Source organism: Podarcis filfolensis (assembly GCF_964270895.1).
Source record: "Podarcis filfolensis genome assembly, chromosome: 3".
In the NCBI taxonomy this organism is placed as follows: domain Eukaryota; kingdom Metazoa; phylum Chordata; class Lepidosauria; order Squamata; family Lacertidae; genus Podarcis; species Podarcis filfolensis.
This window is the reverse complement of record NC_139606.1, coordinates 25138963-25159710: the sequence shown is the minus strand read 5'-3', so window position 1 is coordinate 25159710 and position 20748 is coordinate 25138963. Positions and strand designations below refer to the sequence as shown.

Sequence of the window (20748 nt, the reverse complement as noted above, 5' to 3'; positions counted from 1 at the left end):
TTGGACAGTGTTCTTGAAGCTACAAACATGAGTCTGACCAAACTGCGGGAGGCAGTGGAAGACAGGAGTGCCTGGCGTGCTCTGGTCCACAGGGTCACGAAGAGTCGGACACGACTAAACGACTAAACAACAACAACAACAACAACAACAACACATACTATGGATGGTATCCCACGATAGTCCTACTCTATTGAAATTAATGGACTTGCCTAAGGTGGGTCCATTAATTTAATGGAATCTATTCTGAGTCTAACTGAGTTGCATGCAACTTTATATATATATTTACTAGGAAGTTTTGTGTAGCAGACAGACGCTCTTTGGGACTTCAAGCAAGTTAGCTATACTGAAAGCCTGGCAGCTGACCCAGGAGGCAGGATGAAGAAGAGCAGGAGCTGGCACGGATTTCTTCCCATGTTAACAAGCTTTTTTTAAACGTAGATGATATGGCTTAACATATGGCAACAATGTTTTTTTATAATCCAGGCAGCCCTTAAGGAGACTTTGGGGAGGATCAATTTACAGCTCAGGGCACCAGGGAAGATCTCATGTCGGCACTAAAAAGATTTTAAAACCTAATGACTGGTCTTTTTAACCATTATCTGTGCAAAATAACTACCTGTTGGCTATTAAGTGGGTGTTTATTTTTTACAAAATCATTTTTCTTTAGTTGTTCCTTATTACCTTTTTTGCATATAATAAATAATAAAAACTTTAAATGTAGGTCAACAATTAATTTTCACGTTTAAGGATCATACAATCGTACCGAAAAGCTTCCAAAATTTTGCCTCTTGTAAATGCTCATTTAACTTAAATCATAGTTTTAATGCTTATTAGACACATCACTGGTTTGTGAGAGCAACTAAATGGATTCTATATATAGCATCCTAGCTGCCCATAAATGGGAGGGAAGGGGGCAGTAGCCTTCCCTTAGAGTTAGACATTATTTTTGTTTTCCTCAGCCTAGGGCTTGGTAAGCTGGGTAAGACTGTCCTTCCTCTCTGCATTGCCATTTTGACATCTCTCTAGGTAAGTCTGCTCATTTTTTAAAAATTATATGCATTATTCAATATATTTCCTCCCCCGCCTTCTCTGTGAAAGTGATGACTTTAAGAAATGGAAAAAATTGGGCTATTTTTTTTTTAAAAAAACATTCTTTTCAACCTCATTTTGCACCCTCTAAGGCCACAATCCTGCACACAGGCTGCTTAAACTTCATTGAAGCCAATAAGACTTAAAGCAGCCACGAACTGCAGCCTTAAAGTCCAACCCCTGAATAGGGATTTAACATGCACATCAGTGAAAGGAATACTAGACTCTTGGTCTTGAATAGAATAGATACTTCCTTGAGCTAAACATATGCATCTGTATTCATATTTATTTATTTCTGTGTTAATGATTTATTCATATTTATTTCCTTCAGTTTGAAGACATTAGATGCTGGGCAAAAGATGTAGCACGTATTTCTCTAGGAATAACAAACCGAGCAAAAAAGAAAGGGAAAAGATGTTGGCAGAAAACATCCATTAAATTAGAGTTTACCATATACTTCAAATCCTACTTCTTAAAAGATGGAATTCTGGCTGTTGATATTGTTGAGTATTTACTGTTTGGTTTCTCTTTGTGCCTTTTGGCAAATCCCTCTGCATGACTGGTGAGAGAGTGAGAGTGGAAGGAAAGGCTTTTGGAAATCTTTTTTTTTTTTTTTGCTCTGGAAATGATGCCTGCTAGAAAGCAACAGTGGAATTGGACGAAGGAGGTGCATGAGTCAATGGAGGTGCCGTAGGACGGGATAATAGAAGTTGAATTGTTTGGAACGGACTCCCTTTCGCTATCTCACTTGTTTCACATTCTTTACTATCCAATGAAAAGGTCAGGGTGTCTTCAAAGGCTTAACAGGGCATCTGCTACAAGTCCCTTTTCTATGCAGGGAGTTGGCAGAGCATTCCTATGGGGCGAGGGAGAAACCAGTGCAGAAGGGCCACCTTTTCCTATGCCATGCTGGAAAGGAAGGGGGGGATGACAACTCCCCCCCTTGTGATTTGGCCTTTTGTTGCTTCTTGCTGTTCCAAAAACCTTTCCTTCCCATTTCTCCCAATGGCATAATCCCCACCACCACCATTCCAGGGCATATTGTGAGGAAGAAAGGGGCCATGAATCCACAGCCTCTTCTGTCATTGTTAGGTCTACTTTTCAGAATGAGACGTACGCCTCAGGCAGCAGATTTTGGGTGTCATGAAAGGGGCAGTGAAGTGTTTATTATTTAGTTTGTCATTGCAGTTTTACTGCCAGGGAAAGGAAGATGTATGTGTGGGGTTTTCAGGTGTCAAAATAACTTGGGAGGCCTTGGTACTATATATGCTTACTTGGGGTTGGTGATAGGGAACTGTTTGCTGATCCACCACGGGCAGCAAAATGCCCTGGGAAGGCCCTGCACATCATTGTCCCCTCCGATGTTAGAGCTTGACGTTGGAGAAGCACCAGTGGAGGTCTTTTCTGCAGCCACAAGTAGGAAGCTGGCAAAAGCAGATTTTCCCCTCTCTCTTTGAGGGCAGCCCTCTCCTTCCATCCATGGAGGAGGAGACCTGAAAAGTCCTCCGTCCCCTGGGACTTTAGAGGACTGTGACCTAAGTGATAAAACTTTCAGGTGCCCCCATATCAAGTTGCCATGGATTTGTGGGGCCAAGATGGCCATGATTTGTAGCAGTTTGTCAGCACGCTTGATTGTAGTTAACTGACTTTTGTGAGCAACCATAAGAGTAAAAAGTTACAGAATGTAAAATACATAAGATTGCTAAAAGGGGGTAGATTGGAATGTAACAATAACTAGCTGCAATTTTTAAAGGTTTTGCTAGGTACTTAAAAAATCAGAGCCTTCTAATAAAATGATCCTATGCATTATTCAGATTAGTGTAAGAAAAATATATATATGAAGTTCTACAGGTAAGGCAGGGGCGGATAAATTTAGGGTCTCCTGTTGTTGCTGGGCTACAATTTGCCTTACCCCCATCTATTGTCCATCCTGACAGGGACGGATGAGAGCTGGAGTTCAACAGCATCTTGGGGAGTGGGCATAGGTTATCCACCCCTGAGATAATGAATGTGTTCCTGAGCAACTGCTTCCCAACATATGTAACTTATAACCATTTATATACTCTTAGCTGATTTGTTCTATATAAGTACAGCTAGCCAAAATGGTTGCTGAGTTTTGGAAAATATGTGGGTGTGTCAACCCAACTCCTGTGCTCACCAAAATAAAAAAAAGGCAGATGGACACACATGGACTGCGTGTAGGAGGTTTGATCAGTTTCCAGCAAATGATGCACAAGGCTACGCAAGGCAACTCCCTTTGCTTAGCCAATCCCTGCGGGCAGTGGGATGCACTGGTGGGACGTAAGCAGAAGGATGGGGCAAGGAGTCACACCAAATCCCAGGTGCTGTTGTCAGCTGCCTCCATGGCTTCCATGAACTCTGTTTCCAAGTTAATGGCAAAGAGGAGAGGGGACTTTATCCTTTGAGGCTATGATCTTGGGGAGGCATTTGCTTGTGCAAGAGAAGGGAGGAAAAAGGGTGAGAGAAGGTTTCCTTCTGCTTTGTTTTTCTCCATCGAGTCTGTAAAGGTAAAGGTAAAGAGACCCCTGACCATTAGGTCCAGTCGCAGACGACTCTGGGGTTGCAGTGCTCATCTCGCTTTATTGGCCGAGGGAGCCGGCGTACAGCTTCCAGGTCATGTGGCCAGCAGGACTAAGCCACTTCTGGAGAACCAGAGCAGCACACGGAAACACCGTTTACCTTCCTGCCAGAGTGGTACCTATTTATCTACTTGCACTTTGATGTGCTTTCAAACTGCTAGGTTGTAGGTGCATAAAATTAATGATGTATGTGTGCACACACTTCTGTCCCATTTCTGTAACTTGAATGTGCACTGTGTGAAAGCATCTCTGTGCAGGTATCTCATTAAGGTGTGAGAGAAAAGCAAAAAGACGTTTTCCACCTGCCAGCTGCATCCCCTCACTGTGCATGTGTAGTTCATGGTGTGTATACCATGTTTGTATGTTTCTTTCAGTCCGTGCCTGTGTGCATTCGCAGGATGGGTGGAGTAGCTAGTTGCAGATTCATCTGGTGAGGCAGAGCTGGAGCAATAGCTCCCTAGCTGCAGTGTTGCCACTGCTTACCGGGAGGTTGAAGTGGCAGCAAGGACAGGACCGTGTTCTCTCAGTGCATCTGAATAGCTCCAACCTCACTGCCACCTGGCTCCTTCCCCTCCCAACATGCAACAGCGCTGCAGCCGCCGCCAGGATGCTATTGCTGCGGTTTCGCTTACCTCACCCTGGATGATCCATGGCTTAATTTCTCCACCCATTCCCCAGCACTGCCAATTATTGCAGTCCTGTATTATAATATTTCTAGGCCAGTCTTTTAGATAAGATCCCCACTGAGCTTTGTATTGGGAGGGTGGGTTCGTATATTTTGCTTTTGAGAAGATTAAAAACAAAAAAAGAGAGTTTAAAGCCATCCAAATGTGTCTGCATCTTTTGTTTGAGGTAGTCTGTTGCTCTTGGAACACAATGAAGTAGTAAATTTATGAATTATAACTTTTGTTAAGGGTTTGGTACTTGTACAGAGGAACGTGTTTTCTTAGAATTGAAAATTCCTGAGCTATTGGATTCTGTATTAAAATTCTGGACAGAATCAGGTTCTGATGAAGCATTCATAAACAACTTCAAGATTGGCTTGGCATCAATGCAGAGATCAGGAAACTGGAGTGTCCTGATTTTTCCCATTTGGTTGGATGCATTGATCCATTGTATTTCCGTAAAGGGATCATGGACTTGTTCACATTATTCATAAAATAATGTGGAGGGACTTGTGGTTCCCCCACAGTTCCTTAGTATATTGGAAAAGCTGGGAGAATGGGTTCAGTAGTAGAGAATCTGCTTTGCATGTAGAAGCTTCCAGGTTCTATCCATGACATTTCAAGTTAGGGCCAGGACTCAGCGAGACCCATGCCTGAAACTCTCCCTATGTACCTGAAGACAATTGCAAGACTGGTTACTTACAATGTCCTTGTCTATTCCAAGCAAACAGGGTTCCCTGGTTGCTTGGAATAGATCTAAGCATTACAGCACCATGGTCTGCTCTATCAATCCATGCTTGGCATGGTTATAGTACAGAAGGAGGTCTTCACTGGGGATATTGGTGCAAGCAGCACTGTACACTCGTCATTGAGCTATATTTGCATCATGTGTAAGAACACGAGACGTAAGACGAGCCAACTGGATCAGGCCCATCTAATCCAGGATCCTGTACTCACAGAGACCAACCAGATGCAAGAAAGACCTGAGTGCAACCACACTCTCTGCTCCTGTGATTCTTAGCATGAAGGAAGAACATAGCCATCATGTGTAATAATAATAATAATAATAATAATAATAATAATAATAATAATAATAATAATAATTATTTATACCTCGCCCATCTGGCTGGGTTTCCCCAGCCACTCTGGGCGGCTTCCAACTGAATATTAAAAACAGTACAGCATCAGACATTAAAAACCTCCCTAAAGAGGGCTGCCTTCAGTTGTCTTTTAAAAGTAAAATAGTTGTTCATTGCCTTGACATCTGCTGGGAGGGTGTTCCACAGGGCAGGCGCCACTACCGAGAAGGCCCTCTGTCTGGTTCCCTGTAACCTTACTTCTCTCAATGAGGGAACCCCCAGAACGCCCTCGGCGCTGGATCTCAGTGTAGAAGCTTTTATATTATACCCTGAGCAAGCATTTGATTTAAGAATATAATGATTATATGGGGGGGGGGGCAGCAGGGAGGCCTGTGTTTTGTTTCTCCCCTTTAAAATTTAAAGAAAACATTTATTACGCATGATTTCTATTCCATCAGGTTTTCTCCTGTAACAATGGTATGGATTTGAAGTAAATGTTTATCTTGTGCCCATTCTCTCCAGCCTGCCAGTTGGGCTGCAATCATGGACAAGTTCTGCATTTTACAAACAACTTAAGAAACATGTCCATGTCGTCAGCTCTGTATTTTAACCAATGCTGAGGATCAAACTTTTTCTGTGATTAAATTAGATTTGTTTACATTGTGGCAATGGAAATCTCATGAAGCATCATCAGGTCAAAATGCTGAGGGGGAAATGACCTCATGGTGAATTTCTTTCATTGGTTGATGAAAACACGAAGAATTTCAAAGGCACATACTTCCATGTAACTTGTTTAGGAATTGACTTTAGGGGTTCTTAGAAGCGTCCTTAGGAATCAACAGAATACATCTTAGGCTAAATCAGCAACTAAAAGTCAGAACCTGGGTTGTGGCACTGCACGAGTAATACTAGAGAGTTGCATTGAACTGACTGGGTTCAAAGACTTCCAAAATGTTTAATATGACCATAGTCTTACTGTATAGAAAGTCTACCTGCTACACCTGGACTTGTTTCGATTAATGTCTGCAGGAGATTTTGTGGCTATTTAAGTTATAGTTAGTAAAATCTTAATAATTATTCATAAAGGAAACAGTTTATAAGAAGTAAATAAGGAGGTCAGATACAGGGTAAAGGAAGTCTTTTATTTGGTTGTTTGTATTGTTGTATGTTATGCTCACTGTATGTTATGTTCATGTTCAAGAAAGAAAGAAAGTCTACATGCTACAGACATTATTGGAAACAAGATATATATTTATAAGAATATATTTTATATATAAATATTTATAAGAATATGTCAGGCTCATCTTCCTTCTGAACTGAAATCCTTGTTTGTGTACAACAAAATAGCTGGTAACGAAATCTGCAGCCTTAACCATGTCTACGTAGAAATACATCCCATTGAATTCAATGTGGCTTCCTCCCAGATATGCGGGGCTGGGATTGCAGCCTATTTATATCTGCTTATGCTAGGCAGGAGTCTGAATATGTGAGCTATTTTGAGGTTCTGGCTAGATTTTATTGGGCTCTTGAAAATTCTGCTCATTTCATTGCCCTTCCGTATGTGGCCCCCACAAAAGAATCAAGGGAAGCAGCGGATCTTCTCTGTTTCTCAGAGGACCTTGCAGCATCTCCTCTTGCAGCAGTCTGAGGCTTATACCCACCATACACTTAAAGCACTTGACTTCCCCAAAGGATCATGGGAAGTGCAGCTTACCTTTCACAGAGCTGCAATTCCCAGCTCCCAGGACTCTTTGGGGGAAGCCATGTGCTTTAAATGTAGAGCATGCATGATGCCTGAGAAATGCATCTGAGGACCCTGTCTCTCACAGAGAGTCAAGTACCTATCAAGTTCCTCCTTTAGTGAGAGTAAGACTCAGATGTAGTATCCCTGTGGATGCTGACCTAAGTAAGATCTTTAAGTTCTGGCTCAGGGTTCTTTTCAGACATTGGCCACCTCTGTAACCCAATCACCTCTAGTGCTATGTATGCCCCGCTCCTTATAGCAGCGCGAACCACATGCTTAGGACAGGAAGTGAGGACCTCTTCCATCCAATTACAATTTCACGTGGACTTTGGACAGGCAGGAAACTACACCCTCACAAAAAGTAGTCAGCTGGATTTTGACTAAGCAGAAATAGACAGGATTTGTGCTAGCACAGGGGATTCTTTTAAGGCCTGGGAATGAGCTTAATGCTAATTCAGTGGGAAGTCTCCCACGGTCAGAAAGCGGTGGGTGACGTTGCTTCCAGAAGCTTTCCCATATCACTCATGCCCAAACCCAACCAGGCATTATGACGACGGTGATTTAAACAGCACTTAAAATAAGCCGAGTGCTTTTGCAGGGAATTAAAAACGACAAGCCCCCTTTCCTGAAGACTCATCATCGGAACACAGATGAGACCTAAGAGGGAAGGGGGTGACGGAAAGGTGAGGCGAATATGTGAAATAATGCATCATTTATAAAGCATGGGGTTTTCGTGAGTGAGCTATCGTTCCGACTTAATAGAATTTCCCTTCCTTTGTAAAAAGAAAGAAAGAAAGAAAAAAGGCTGGCTTCTGACAGATGGCAACTGGAAGGCGCATTTCCTTTAGTGGCTCTGCAGACACCATTTTTATTGCACGTTCAGAATGAGTTGTGCTTGTGGCGCTATCTGGGTGGGCACAAATGACCCGGTTAGTACTGTTTGCACCTCCAAATGTCTTGGGACAGCCAAACTGCTTCATTCCCAACCAGTGCTCATCCCATGGCTTCCAGCTGAAATCCCATAATGTTTTATATGGAATTGTTCAGGAAATCAGCCCTGAGTGCTCACTGGAAGGACAGATCATGAAGCTGAGGCTCCAATACTTTGGCCACCTTATGAGAAGAGAAGACTCCCTGGAAAAGACCCTGATGTTGGGAAAGATGGAGGGCACAAGGAGAAGGGGGCGACAGAGGACAAGATGGTTGGATAGTGTTCTCGAAGCTACCAGCATGAGTTTGACCAAACTGCGGGAGGCAGTGGAAGACAGAAGTGCCTGGCACGCTCTGGTCCATGGGGTCACGAAGAGTCGGACACAACTAAACAACTAAACAACAAACAACAACAAGTTCAGGTTTATTCGTCCCAATTTTGTCGCACTCTTAGCTCTCTGAATAGAAATTCAGATGCAGCAAACTGAATCAGAACAAATCCATCACTAAGGCACTATTATTGTGAGTCAAGGCCCTGTCCCCCGCTTTATGATGAAATAAGACACATGGACACCAGTATTTTAGGTTAATGGGCTAAAAATGGCCATAACTTTATAGGTTACAGAATGTGAGTGGTATTGGCTTAGGCACTGGATCTGAACAGACTATACTTCAACAGGCTGAGCCATGGTCCCGCGTTCGCTTAAGAGCGGCAAATCACATCCCCCAGCCAACTGCTGGATTGGTTGGCTGAGGGCATGATGCGGGCCTAGGACTTCCTGTGACGCAGTGGGCCATCCACACCCTCTTGTGAAGCACAGGAAGTGAGACCCGTTCACAATCCCTCCCCTCGGGGAAGAGGAGAGGCTTTGTGTCAATAACATGCCATAGAAAACAACCTCAACAAAACACCAGTGTGGAAGGACCTGCGAGTGTCCTTTCCTTTGACACTCAGCAGTTTTTCCAAATCCAGCACAAAGCAGCACAAAGTAGACAAAGCTATGGGTGGGTTCAGGCTAGCTGACGACTGAGCATTTTTCTGTATTGAGAAAGATGAAGCAATAATCTCCTGAGATGGGTGACCCTTGCTTCAAACTGAGAATATTTCAATGAAGTTGAAGCTTGTGGAAATTAGAATATTGTTCCATATGACAAGGAGTGTGGACGAATGTAACCTCAACACTCATGGAACTCTGAGGCATCTGAAGGGGGTGTGACAATAGACAGAAGACTAGTATGTATTGATTGCAATGATTTATATTCCAGCTCTCAGAAAACAAATTGATCCAAAGTGGCCTATGAGTGGCATTAATTTTTTTTAAAAACCCCCACAATAAACAATATCAAGATACAAAAAATCATCAGGACCCTGCTCACAAAGGAGTTGATGTTAGGTGACCTTGGTGGTGATGGTGGGGTAGAGAGAAAGTCCAGCTAGAGGAGACTTTGAGGTGGCCATTGCTGGTATTTTTTCTTCCTCCTGGAAAACTTTCCATAGGACTACTGAAGGGGGAAGACTGTAGCTCAGTAGCAGAACATTTGCTTTGAATGCAGAAGGTCCCTGCATCTTCAGGTAGGGCTGGGAAGAAACCCTTTCCTGAAATCCTGGAGGCTCTGCCAGTCAGTGAATAAGCTAGATTGGCCAATGGTCTGGCTGTTGTATGTTGGCAAGAACATCCCTGTATGGGAGGGAGGAGGCAGTTCAGTTGCGACAGGCTCTGATGTGGTTTGCCTTCTGTGACCCACTGCTTAATAGAGAACAACAGATCATTTCAGTGCTTGATAAGATGTAGTGATGGTGTTTCTGGAGAAGAGTTCAACAACAGAGAATGGTCAATCATATCAAAATATGACATTACTGAAATAGCAAAGTTATACCGCCCCTCTCAATTGCTATGAGAAGAAAAGCAAATAATATTCCGAAAAGATTCCCAAATGCTCTATGTAATTGAAATGTCTTATTCACCCCACAGAACTGGTGGGATTATATTTGCTAGATCCTGTGCCTTTCAATGCTATAAGGGCCACTAAAATGTAATACATTTCTTGGGTGGAAAGTACTTCACTGTTGGTAAAAGCATGAAACTTGAGCAGGCAAACCAGAACTGATATTATTTTGTCACATTAATTGTAGACCTGAGCTGCAATTATTCAGACTTGGCTGTTATATGGTGTGTGTGTGTGTGTATTGGATTGCTTTTGATCTTTGCTCTTCTTTTATTATGTATTTGTGTCCTCATTTTGTATTTTATGCTGTGAAACACCCTGTGATCTTCAAATGAAGGGCTGTATATAAATTGTAACAACCACAGAAACAATATATGGAAAAACACCGAGCGCACCCCCCCCCCCCCGAGATGAAACCTTTGGGGCTAAAACCCTGTGAACATAAAACAATTCATTTAATCAGAAATATGGGCCTCTTGGGCAAGCAAGAGTTAATTGATCTGTCTAGGCAGAAAGAGACACCCACGAGGAGGCCGTACCTCTTTCTGACATATGTCGAATGGAGCAAAGTGATAATGTGCTAATCGAGCAATGACTCTGCCAGGATATAAATATGGTCAGTTTGGAAATGCATTTTACATTTTGGTTTGTTGCCAATGTCACTCTCTTAATAAACCTTGTCCCTTCTGGACCATGCAGCTGCCTTTGCAGGCTCTGTCTCTCTGCATGCATGTTCATTATTAGGCAGCCCTGATCCAGCTAGATGGTAGCAGATGACCTTATGGTTCTATTGCTTTCAGTGGAACCCGTAGCCCAATTCTGTGCCTATTCATTGTAGTCAGTGAGGATTATTCCCAGGTAAGAGTCCTTTAGCTTCCAGTCTTTAGGTGGATTGGGGCTACTGATTATAGTAGTGGATGGCTAGCCTGCAGGCTTTAATCCATCCTTCCCGCACAAAAAGATCTGCTGTAGCCCCAGTCGTCATTTTTAATTTCTGCTAAAAATACTGATTCCTGGTGTAATACCATGATACCAAACAATTTTCTCAGTTTTCATTTTTAAAAAATAAGAATGCCATTTATGTTGTGAACTGCCCTGTGATCTTTGGATGAAGGATGGTATACAAATTTAAATAAATAAATAACATTAAGCACATTTTAACTCAATTTAATAATGGATAAATGATTCGAAAGAGTGTAAAACAGCTGATGGGGGAAGCCATTAGGAAGTCAGCCTTAAGAACTGCACTTCTCATCACATCCACTTTGACATGTGGTCTCTGGAGGGTGGACAACAGTTCATTGCAGCCCTTGACTAAAAAAAAAAAGCTAAGCTCCCTGGACTATAGCATTGTAACATGCACATGTGAATGCTCTTTCCGAGATGGCTTGCTGTCGTGAAAAGTTTGCATCGGCTGCTGTCAGTTCAAATGCCATATTTTTCATTGTAGACGCTAAGTGTTGAGAACTCAAGTGATGTGAGATTGAGGCCAGGTCGAAAGTGGCCCACGTGCATTCATCCCGATAATTCAATTCCATATGAGAGGGATGAGGTACCAATGGTTCTCCAAACCTTCTCTATCAGCCTCAGCCAGCTGGGACAAATATCAAGGAAAACAGAAGTTGCAGTCCAACAATATCCAGAGGGTTATACATTTCCCATCCCAGCTGTACATTTTATGTGGTAGTACATCTCACTGAATGCAGTGGGGCTTACTTGCAAGTAAACCTGCATAGGGCTTGTCTGCATGTCTCCCATAGCTGTCAACGTTTTCCTTTTTTTGAGGGAGATTCTCTTATTCTGAATAGGATTCCTTGCAAGAAAAGGGAAAAGTTGATAGCTATGATGTCTCCTAGCGCATGATCCTAAATATTCAGTTCATATATTTGTTAGTATCTTCCATCATGTTATTTGGCATAGTAGTCTAACACGATCTGTTGTTGCTCATTCAAGCTCCAGAATTTAAGAGAAACAACGAAGGTTCTGAAAGCCCCAGGTAAATATGTTTGTCACTGTTTAATTCACAGGAGCAGTGAGTGGTAGCAGATTCCAAGATGTCGTCTACAGTGGTGCCTTTCTACCAAAGGAGGCACAAGCACTTTGACCAGTCCTATCGCAATATTCAGACGAGGTATTTGCTTCAGGAATATTCAGCAAGAAGGTAAGTGCCATACTTCTGGGTCTGGGTGAAGCCCAGGCTGGTGGGGCCAAAGCATGATAAATTCGCAATAAACACAGGACAACCACTCGAGATTTAAAGAGGCCACAACTTTATTACAGGTGTTAAGCAGGTTTTGGCACAGGCATTGGGTATGTATCCTGAATCAACCAACCTGTCTGCTGGTTGATTAATTAGCAGGGTTAACCAAAGGTAAGGATTATGACGTACATCAAATCAGGGCACAAGTTGTGCATGGCGGGCCTAATGGCTCAGTCCTAAGATGTGCATCTGAGCCAACAGATTTTATTTTATTTATTTTACAAGAACATGTATGCACACACACACACACACACACACACACACACACACACATATACACACACACAAACAAATGCACACTTGCAAAAACAGATGACAGAGGAAAAGTAATACAGAGTTTTGCAATAAAATAATAATAGCAAACCAGTGTACCAAATGACAATCGTGCTTCACTGAACAGCAAATGGTTTTTAAAGTAGCCCTGCCATAACAAAGAATGAGAAGCTGGAGGTTATGGGATCTGCCTCACTCTCCTGGTGTTGACTGGAAATATTGGTGTCATATTGGATATATGAGAAGCTTGACTTCTCCCTGTGCAAATAGTTAAGAGAGGTGAATGGAAAAGCTGTGACCTTCAGGTCATGCTGAAGAACCGGGAGAAGTATAATGATACATTTTTGCAGTGCACAACCTCACCATCACAGTCCATATAGCTGTGTCTTGAGAAGAGTCCAAAACGGAGGCAGCTATGTTTATCCATTATTATATACATGTGCAAACAATGCGTTACATTGTAGTATATCCATTTTATTAGGAGCAGCATGGCTGTGATTCTGTGCATAGTTTTCTGGGAGCAAACTCTGCGAGTGTTTGCTTTTGACTGCTTAGGCTCAGCTTGTAAAACACCTTGAGCTTCAATCAAAGATTTTCAGCCAGCAGAAATGCAATATTTAGCTTTTAAAAAGAAATACAAATTTTTACCAGTTAAACTGATAGTAGGAAGTAGGAACCACATCAAAGAAACAGAAAGAAGTATCCAGCCTTTGCTGGATTATTTTCCTCCTTCTCCAACTTCCTCTAAGCTGTCACAAAAGCAATGTAAAAACCTCATTATCACTTTGTTCACTCGGTGGTGATAGGCAGGTCCACTCAAGTTACTTTTTCCTCCAGCAGATGCCATCATTGTTCCTGTTCTGAAAAAAAGTCACGGAGCTGCATTCATCTGTGCTTTCCCTTCACCATTTGAACTGAGAACCTAACAAGCTCCTCTTCGCTAACAGAAGCCTTAAGACAGATGCTCCAGTACTATGGTACTGGAGCATCTGTCTTAAGGCTTCTGTTAGCGAAGAGGAGCTTGTTAGGTTCTCAGTTCAAATTCAGTTACCTCTCTAGTCTGAAACAACCATGACCTTTTATTGCCATTTGGATAACTTCTCCCCCTCCATTTTAGCAACTGGGCAAAAGAAAATCTGAAACGTATTTCATTTATGCAAGTCAACCAAAGACTAGTTTTTTGATTTCCCCAGAAAGACATGGAAATCTTAACACTGCGTTATCGTAAAAGTTGTTATCATTGCTTTGCATATAAGGGCTGCTTCCAGACAAGCTGCTTCTAGACATGCTGTTTCCTATTCTGCACCTGCTGACGTGGGAAGGACAACGTGTCGCTTGTGTGCCAGGAGACTTCATCATGTCTCATCTGAAGAGGAGTCACACGAATCCCAGGCAATAAGGTAAAGCTTTCTTCAGCCGGGAGATATAAAAGTAAGGAAAGTGATGGTGGAAAAGACTCTAGTGATTCATAGGAAGCTGCCTTATATTCATCCATCTAGCCCAGTATTGTCTCCTTTTAATTGCTGATGCCCAAGATTGAACCTTGGAGCTTCTACAAACAAAGCATGTCGTCTAGGTAAAGGCGCCCCTGACCATTAGGTCCAGTCATGGCCGACTCTGGGGTTGCGGCGCTCATCTCGCTTTATTGGCCGAGGAAGCTGGCGTACAGCTTACAGGTCATGTGGCCAGCATGTCTAAGCCGCTTCTGGCGAACCAGAGCAGGGCATGGAAATGCCGTTTACCTTCCCGTTGGAGCGGTACCTTTTTATTTACTTGCACTTTGACGTGCTTTCGAACTGCTAGGTGGGCAGGAGCTGGGACCGAGAACGGGAGCTCACCCCCGTCGTGGGGATTCGAACCGCCGACCTTCTGATCGGCAAGTCCTAGGCTCTGTAGTTTAACCCACAGCGCCACCCGCCTCCCAAGCATGTCGTCTACCACTGAGCTATAGTCCCTCCCTTAATCACTACCCTATTGATTGGCTGAGCTGCCTAAGAATGGTGCAAATGCCATTGGCTAAGGTTCTCAGACCACCAATGGGAAACCTCAAGCCTGAAGGCCAGATGCAGACCTCTCTGTCTGTCCCTTGGAGCTCACTGTGGGCCACACCCCCTCTTCAGGCCACACCCCTCATGAGCTCTGCTTTGCACCCCCTTTGAGTATTTTGCCTTCATTGTGTCCAACTCTTTTCTTCCTTGGATGGAGGATAGAGAAGGCTGCATGTGTGTGTTTGTGTAGAGACTAGCCTAATGTTCAAAGGTTTTGTTTTTAAAAAATTCATTGGTTGCTTTGCCAGCTTTTGCTTGTGGGCCCGAAAAAAGTTTGCCTAGCCCTGCCACAGAGAGAGGTGGAGAAGCAGAAGGAAATAGGTAAAGGGGAGGAGAAGGAACCAGAGTCTGAGAAGGCAGGAGAAAGGGCAAGATAAGAGGGGAGTATTGGAGGAGGAAAAAGTTGGTCCAAATGAATAAGGAGGAGAAAGGCAAAAGGAGGAATATGAGAGGACCAGCAGGAGGGAGGATGGGTATAGAAGAGAAATGTTTACATGGCCAAGAGCTGCAGTAGCAAGGAAGGGTGAAGTTCTCATTTTGATTTCAAATTCCGATCCAGATCATTGACAGGGAGTTCCTAGTTTTCCTTTCAATTTTCATAGGTGTTGCCTTTGGGTCTCTGGCACCCAAGAATTGTGTTTTGTCAGGCACATCAGTAAATGTCCCTTGGATCATATTTATAATGGACGACTACAGCATCCTACTTCCCCACTGAAGTCCTCAAATAGGAAAGGAAATTATTTCCTGCGTTAAGAACTCTCAAAACCTCCTGAAACACCCATGAGGAGCAGTTTCGTTGGCAGAACTGTCAACATGACAAGATGCTTGTAGTGTCCTGGGCTCCTCATTAATTTATTAGGCCTGGAATACTGAAGCATTGAGTGTCTCGTAAATCTCATAGCTGACATATGCCCGTACTGAAAATAGACTTTAAAAATTGGATTAAGTATGAATCTGCACTGAAATGTGTGTGTGTGTGTGTGTGTGTGTGTGTGTGTGGAGTGTAAGCAACTGTACCAAGTTCTTGCTAAAGGCCAAAACTATATGTTTGGGCAACTTACTCATAATATAGTTATCTTCCTCCCTTCCTATTTATCATCGGGGGAGCTTAAGGTGACATCTCAGTTTCAGCCGAGAGATGTACTCCTGTAATAAATATGCTGACAGCCCTGTTCCTGTTTTGTGTGAGTGGCTGTACGGCCACTGACGTATTGCACAACAAATACTCCCCAGGGACATGGACATGGCATGTCATGAAAGGTAGAGTTATAGAGAGATCGCCGTCTCTCTTCCTTTCAGACAAGTTAAGGGTCCCCAAGTGACCTGTTGGCAGCCCCTTGACATCACAGCAGGTAGAATATGAATGCTGATCTCGGTTTAAATAATAAATCTAAATTTGAAGATGTAGTCTATTCTGCTGCAAGGGACTAAGGGTGGTTTCCAACTATGTGGCTACTCAGAATAGACCCTGTGAAATTAATGGATGTAAGTTAGGCAACTTCATTAATTTCAGTGGGTTTACTTAATTTCTAAGTAAGTCCAGCGTTGCATACAGAATGTAAAAAACCCCAGTACGTGATTGCATATTACACCTTTGCAGAACAGTTGCCATTATTGTGCTACTCTGCTGTGATCAGCTCTCATGATGCATTAGAATTGGAATGCTTTAGATCACACAGAGAGGCTGCGTCAGATAGGTACTGCCCACCTTCGAATCAGAGGCCCCAATGGAGAAGGGATGGAAGTACCCATAGGATTTGACCTACCAATGCCATATTAACAAAGTAGTTATCTATTCTTGGGGCAACCACACCACAGGAGTCCGATCAGTGATTTTAAAAAGGATGAACAATGGGGAGAATAATCTTATGTTAGGGATGAGAGAGAACACCACCCATGGTGGAAGCTGAAGGTGGGAAGAAAAGACAACTTTTACCCCAATGGTTCTGGTGTTAACTCATTTCCCATCCTTTTTCAGTTTCCCTCCTCTTGGTTCTTATGGGAGGGAAATTCAGTATGCTTCCTGGATTAAAGATTAAGACCTCCTGTAGGACCATGGTCTGGTATTGCTTTATCCCCCCCCCACTTTAGGATGCATTTATTTTTTTTAAAAAATGACCACAGGAGATCGTGGTGTTGGATCTCCCATGGCACATCTACTTGGGTATATAAAACTGTTCAGGCAGAAAAATAACAAAAGTCTAAGATGGGCTGCTCAAATCCCATTTTATTATCTCTCTAAGCACCCACCCTCAGCCTAGTTTCATCAGATTAATATAAGAAGAGCTCTGCTGCACCAGGAGAAAGTCTCATCTAGTTCAGCATCCCGTTTTCACAGTGGCCAACCAAATGAGGAGCTCATAAGCAGGACCTAAGAGAAACACAACTCTCCCCACTTGTGATCTGCATCCGCTGGTATTCAGAGGCCTTCTGCCCCTGACCTGGCTTGCTTCAGATTCAATTAAAGGAACTGAGGCTTGCTAGCAATGACCTCATTCTCTGTAACTGGGCAAAGTAACTGGGCTTTTTCAAGGCCTAAAGTAATGACATGAGTGTTTTTGACAGCTATTGGCTAAGAGTCAATGAAGGCCAAAGAAATAAAAGAGCACTTCTTTGTACAAAATCCATGGACTTATTTAAGAGACTTTTAGGTCTCCTTTTAGGACCATGACCTCACAAGGGAACTCCGTAAAACAGCAATAAAGTCTGACAACAATACAATTACCAATAACAACCCACATTTAAAGTGCAATCCTACACAAGGCTACTAGGAAGGAAGTCCGATGGACTTCAGCAGGGCTTGATTATCTTTCAGCAGCGTTGCTAACTGCATTATCAACCTATCTTCTCCCCCCTCCACTTTCGGAAGCAGAACTAAGCAAAACAACGCGTATGAGCAATTTGGCAGATACAATAGAAGTCACAGGGCACTCTGTGTCGTTCTTAAAAGCACTCCACTCATGTTTGAAGGCTGAAAAACAGCTTGAAGGACATATTATTGGAGAACCATCCTTGGCAGTGGCCTCCTTGAAATCCTTTTTTTCACTCAACATTTGAAACTAGGGCAACTGAGGGCATGGTGGGGAAAGTATAAGAGTGGCCGCAGGTATATGCCCTAGATGCCCTCAGTATAATGTGTGAGCAGATCTCATAGGGCTCTACACTATACACGTGTTAAGTGACCTGTGTGATTGGGCACCCACCACCACCAAGGATCTGAGACAGAACCAGATTAAGACCTTGAAAGGCATTTCCAAGAGTTTGGTGCTGCCATATATATCTAATTCAAAATATAGGCACTAATAAACCGTAGAATAAAATTTTATTTTTTGAAATGAAATGAAACCTACAGTAAGATGGAAAAAGATGTTTCTTTTTGTATACTTCCACTTGATTTAGATTTATTATTTTTATTATTGTGTATATATATATATATATATATATATATATATATATATATATATATGCATGTATTTTTCCCATTTATTGTGGGAGCCTTTATCGATCCTTGATCTGAGAGCTGGCGTAGTGCAGTGGTTAGGACGGGAAAGACCCAGGTTCATGCTCTTCAAAGGAAAGGAGGGGTGCAAGTGTAATTTCATTACACGGTATATTAAATGTGAATGGGTTATGCCACCATGACCCTGCTCTCTTGCCAGGAACCTTTCAACCATCGTAGGTTGTGTGGAAAGGTTCAGCTAAGCCCCACATAAAGAAATGTCTCAGTGACATTGGTGGAGCCACTCCAGCCCAGCAGCAATTAAGGTCTAATTAGGTCTAATTAGGTGAGCCACTCACAGCAAAGAAAGACGAGGAAGAAGAAGATTCTGGAATGCTTGTGCATCTGCCCCTCAAGATTCTTGCATTATCATGGGAAGGGAAATAGTTCAGAGTACAGAATCTGCATCTCCTTAATGCCACTAATGAAACTTCATAGCCTTCATTTGCCTGCTGTAGAGTTTCAGTAACAACGTGAAGGCTTTGATCCTGGGTTCTTCTCATGCCGTTTTCCCCCACCCCTCCTCTGGTCATGCAGGGTTCAGGAGCAAAAGTCTCAGCACTGGAGCGAACAGAGAAGGATCCGGTTTGTCACCAGCTTGTCCGCTTTGGAGGAGGAGATGCGCACAGCCAGGCTCCTTGCCAGAGAACAACTGGACAGAATTGCCATACAGAGGATGGTACTGTAAGAGGGTCTTTGTCCCTTCCTTAGTTTGTGGGCCTGCTCAAGCACCTTCCTTGCTAAGAGCCTCCGGACTTCCTAGTTCTCCCCTCTTCCTATTTATTTAATTTGTTCCCCCTCTTGCGCTGCAGGTAGAAGAGAAGATGGCTTTGGAGAGGTATACCGTTGAAGAGACTATCAGCCGAGCCCCTGAAATTTTGGTGCGGCTCCGGTCTCACACAGTCTGGGAGAGGATGTCCGTCAGGCTTTACTTCACTGTCCAGGGATTTCCCACTCCTGTTGTACAATGGTAAGGCTTTGACCCCTTTCCAGGAATCTCAAAATGGCGTGAGGCTTTACTCATTTGGGAGCTTCGGCTCAGCTATTAAGTGTCACATACATAATGGCTATGCTAAAAATGCTTTGTAATCCTCAAAGACATGCTGGATGGGTGCTGTTGACATTGCAGTTAAAGGAACTGAAGGCCCTTTGTACTGCAGACATACACACAGTAGCTATTTTGGAGCACAAAAGCTGTGGCACACTGGCCTAACGGCTTAGAAAAGAGGGAGGGAAACCGCTCTACAAGTTTAAAACTCCTGCTGATTTTAATGGAGCAGCATAGCAGCCCAAGACTACCATTATTGTTTTACAAGAAGAGTTAAATGCTACAAAGTCACCTAAGAAAATGTGAATCAACTGGAACAACGGCGTAAGAGGTGGGCATGGAGCAGTAGAGCAATGCGATCATTGTAGTAATCTAAATGAGGGTGGGCAGACTTTAGGCTTGTGGAATCTTATATTTTTAGGGAGGTTTTTTCTACTAAAACTCTTAAGGTCTACCAACTGGAACCTGGTGCAGAAGACATACACTTTGATTCAAATAATTCTGAGCCCAAGACATTTTTGAGTACTAGAACTGGCTACACATCTGAAGCTCTCTTCCATTTCCACAGTAGAATTTGGGAACGGGGGAGTCATTGTGTTGCTGCCATTGTCAAGCAGTTGGGAGCTAGGAATCCTTGCCAATCCACTGCCAATATACCAGTAGATGCTGCTGTAGCTTCTCCCCCAGCCTTGTTCTAAACCTTCTGTAAGCTGCAAGTGAGTTGTCTAGGGCTCCCTCAAGAGAAGCACATCTTAACAAGAAGAAGTAACTGTGAATCACTCTCAGTGAGTCTGCACATGCATCCTCATTGACAGCTCAGACATTACATGATAATGTACATGTGTGAAACAGCCTTCGCAGATCAAACACTGTGGAATTTTCACATAATACAATCTTGGATCTCTTTTCATCTGAGGACGTTCATGTATTCAGCTCATAATCATCCAGTGATAAGTCAAAGAGTGAAGAGGCATTGGCAGGGTATCCACATGCCTGAATGTGCCTGTAGTCTAACCTCCATTTTGTTGACTGAGTGCCTTGATTTCTCTTTTGTAACCATCTGTTTCCTGGGAAACCTATTTTCTGTTTCATTATTTTAGTCATGACCTGCCTGTGGCTTAATATTATGTCTATCTTCAACTTTATATGAAGTAATTAGGTCTGTGAGCAGTATTAGGGATGTATAAGTAATGTATTTCCACTGTGTTTCACAGTAGCTAAAATGTTGCCTCCCCACTGTCCAGGGTTGCTAACCTGCCAGTTGATATGTATGTGAATGGTTCCTTTTACCCCTTGCCACCTGTCATAGGATCATAGTAAGCTGCTTTACACAAAGACAATTGGTCTATCAGTATTGTCTATACTGACTTGTGGAAGCTCCAGGGTTTCAGCAGAAATCTTCTCTATCAACTCTTGGAGCTACTGGGGCTAAACCTGAGGCCTTATGCATGCAACACAGATGCTCTGCTGATGAGTTACTGTCCTCCTCCTTTCCCTGCCATTCTGAAGACAGATTTGGTAAGGGCTGGTGATGGAGAAAGACAGATGCTAGCATAAAGCCAAACA

General features: G+C 43.0%; 1 protein-coding gene across 1 annotated transcript in view; it reads left to right on the top strand.

Moving 5' to 3' along the window:
- Positions 1-895: 895 nt before the first annotated feature.
- MYOM2 (myomesin 2) overlaps positions 896-20748 on the top strand; it is an 81103-nt gene continuing 61250 nt past the window's right edge. The window contains exons 1-5 of the mRNA XM_083607054.1: positions 896-1026; positions 12082-12215; positions 13844-13987; positions 18672-18813; positions 18947-19104. Of these exons, the coding sequence (XP_083463180.1) occupies positions 12109-12215; positions 13844-13987; positions 18672-18813; positions 18947-19104 (551 nt within the window). The 5' untranslated portion in view covers positions 896-1026; positions 12082-12108. The remainder of the gene's footprint in view (positions 1027-12081; positions 12216-13843; positions 13988-18671; positions 18814-18946; positions 19105-20748) is intronic.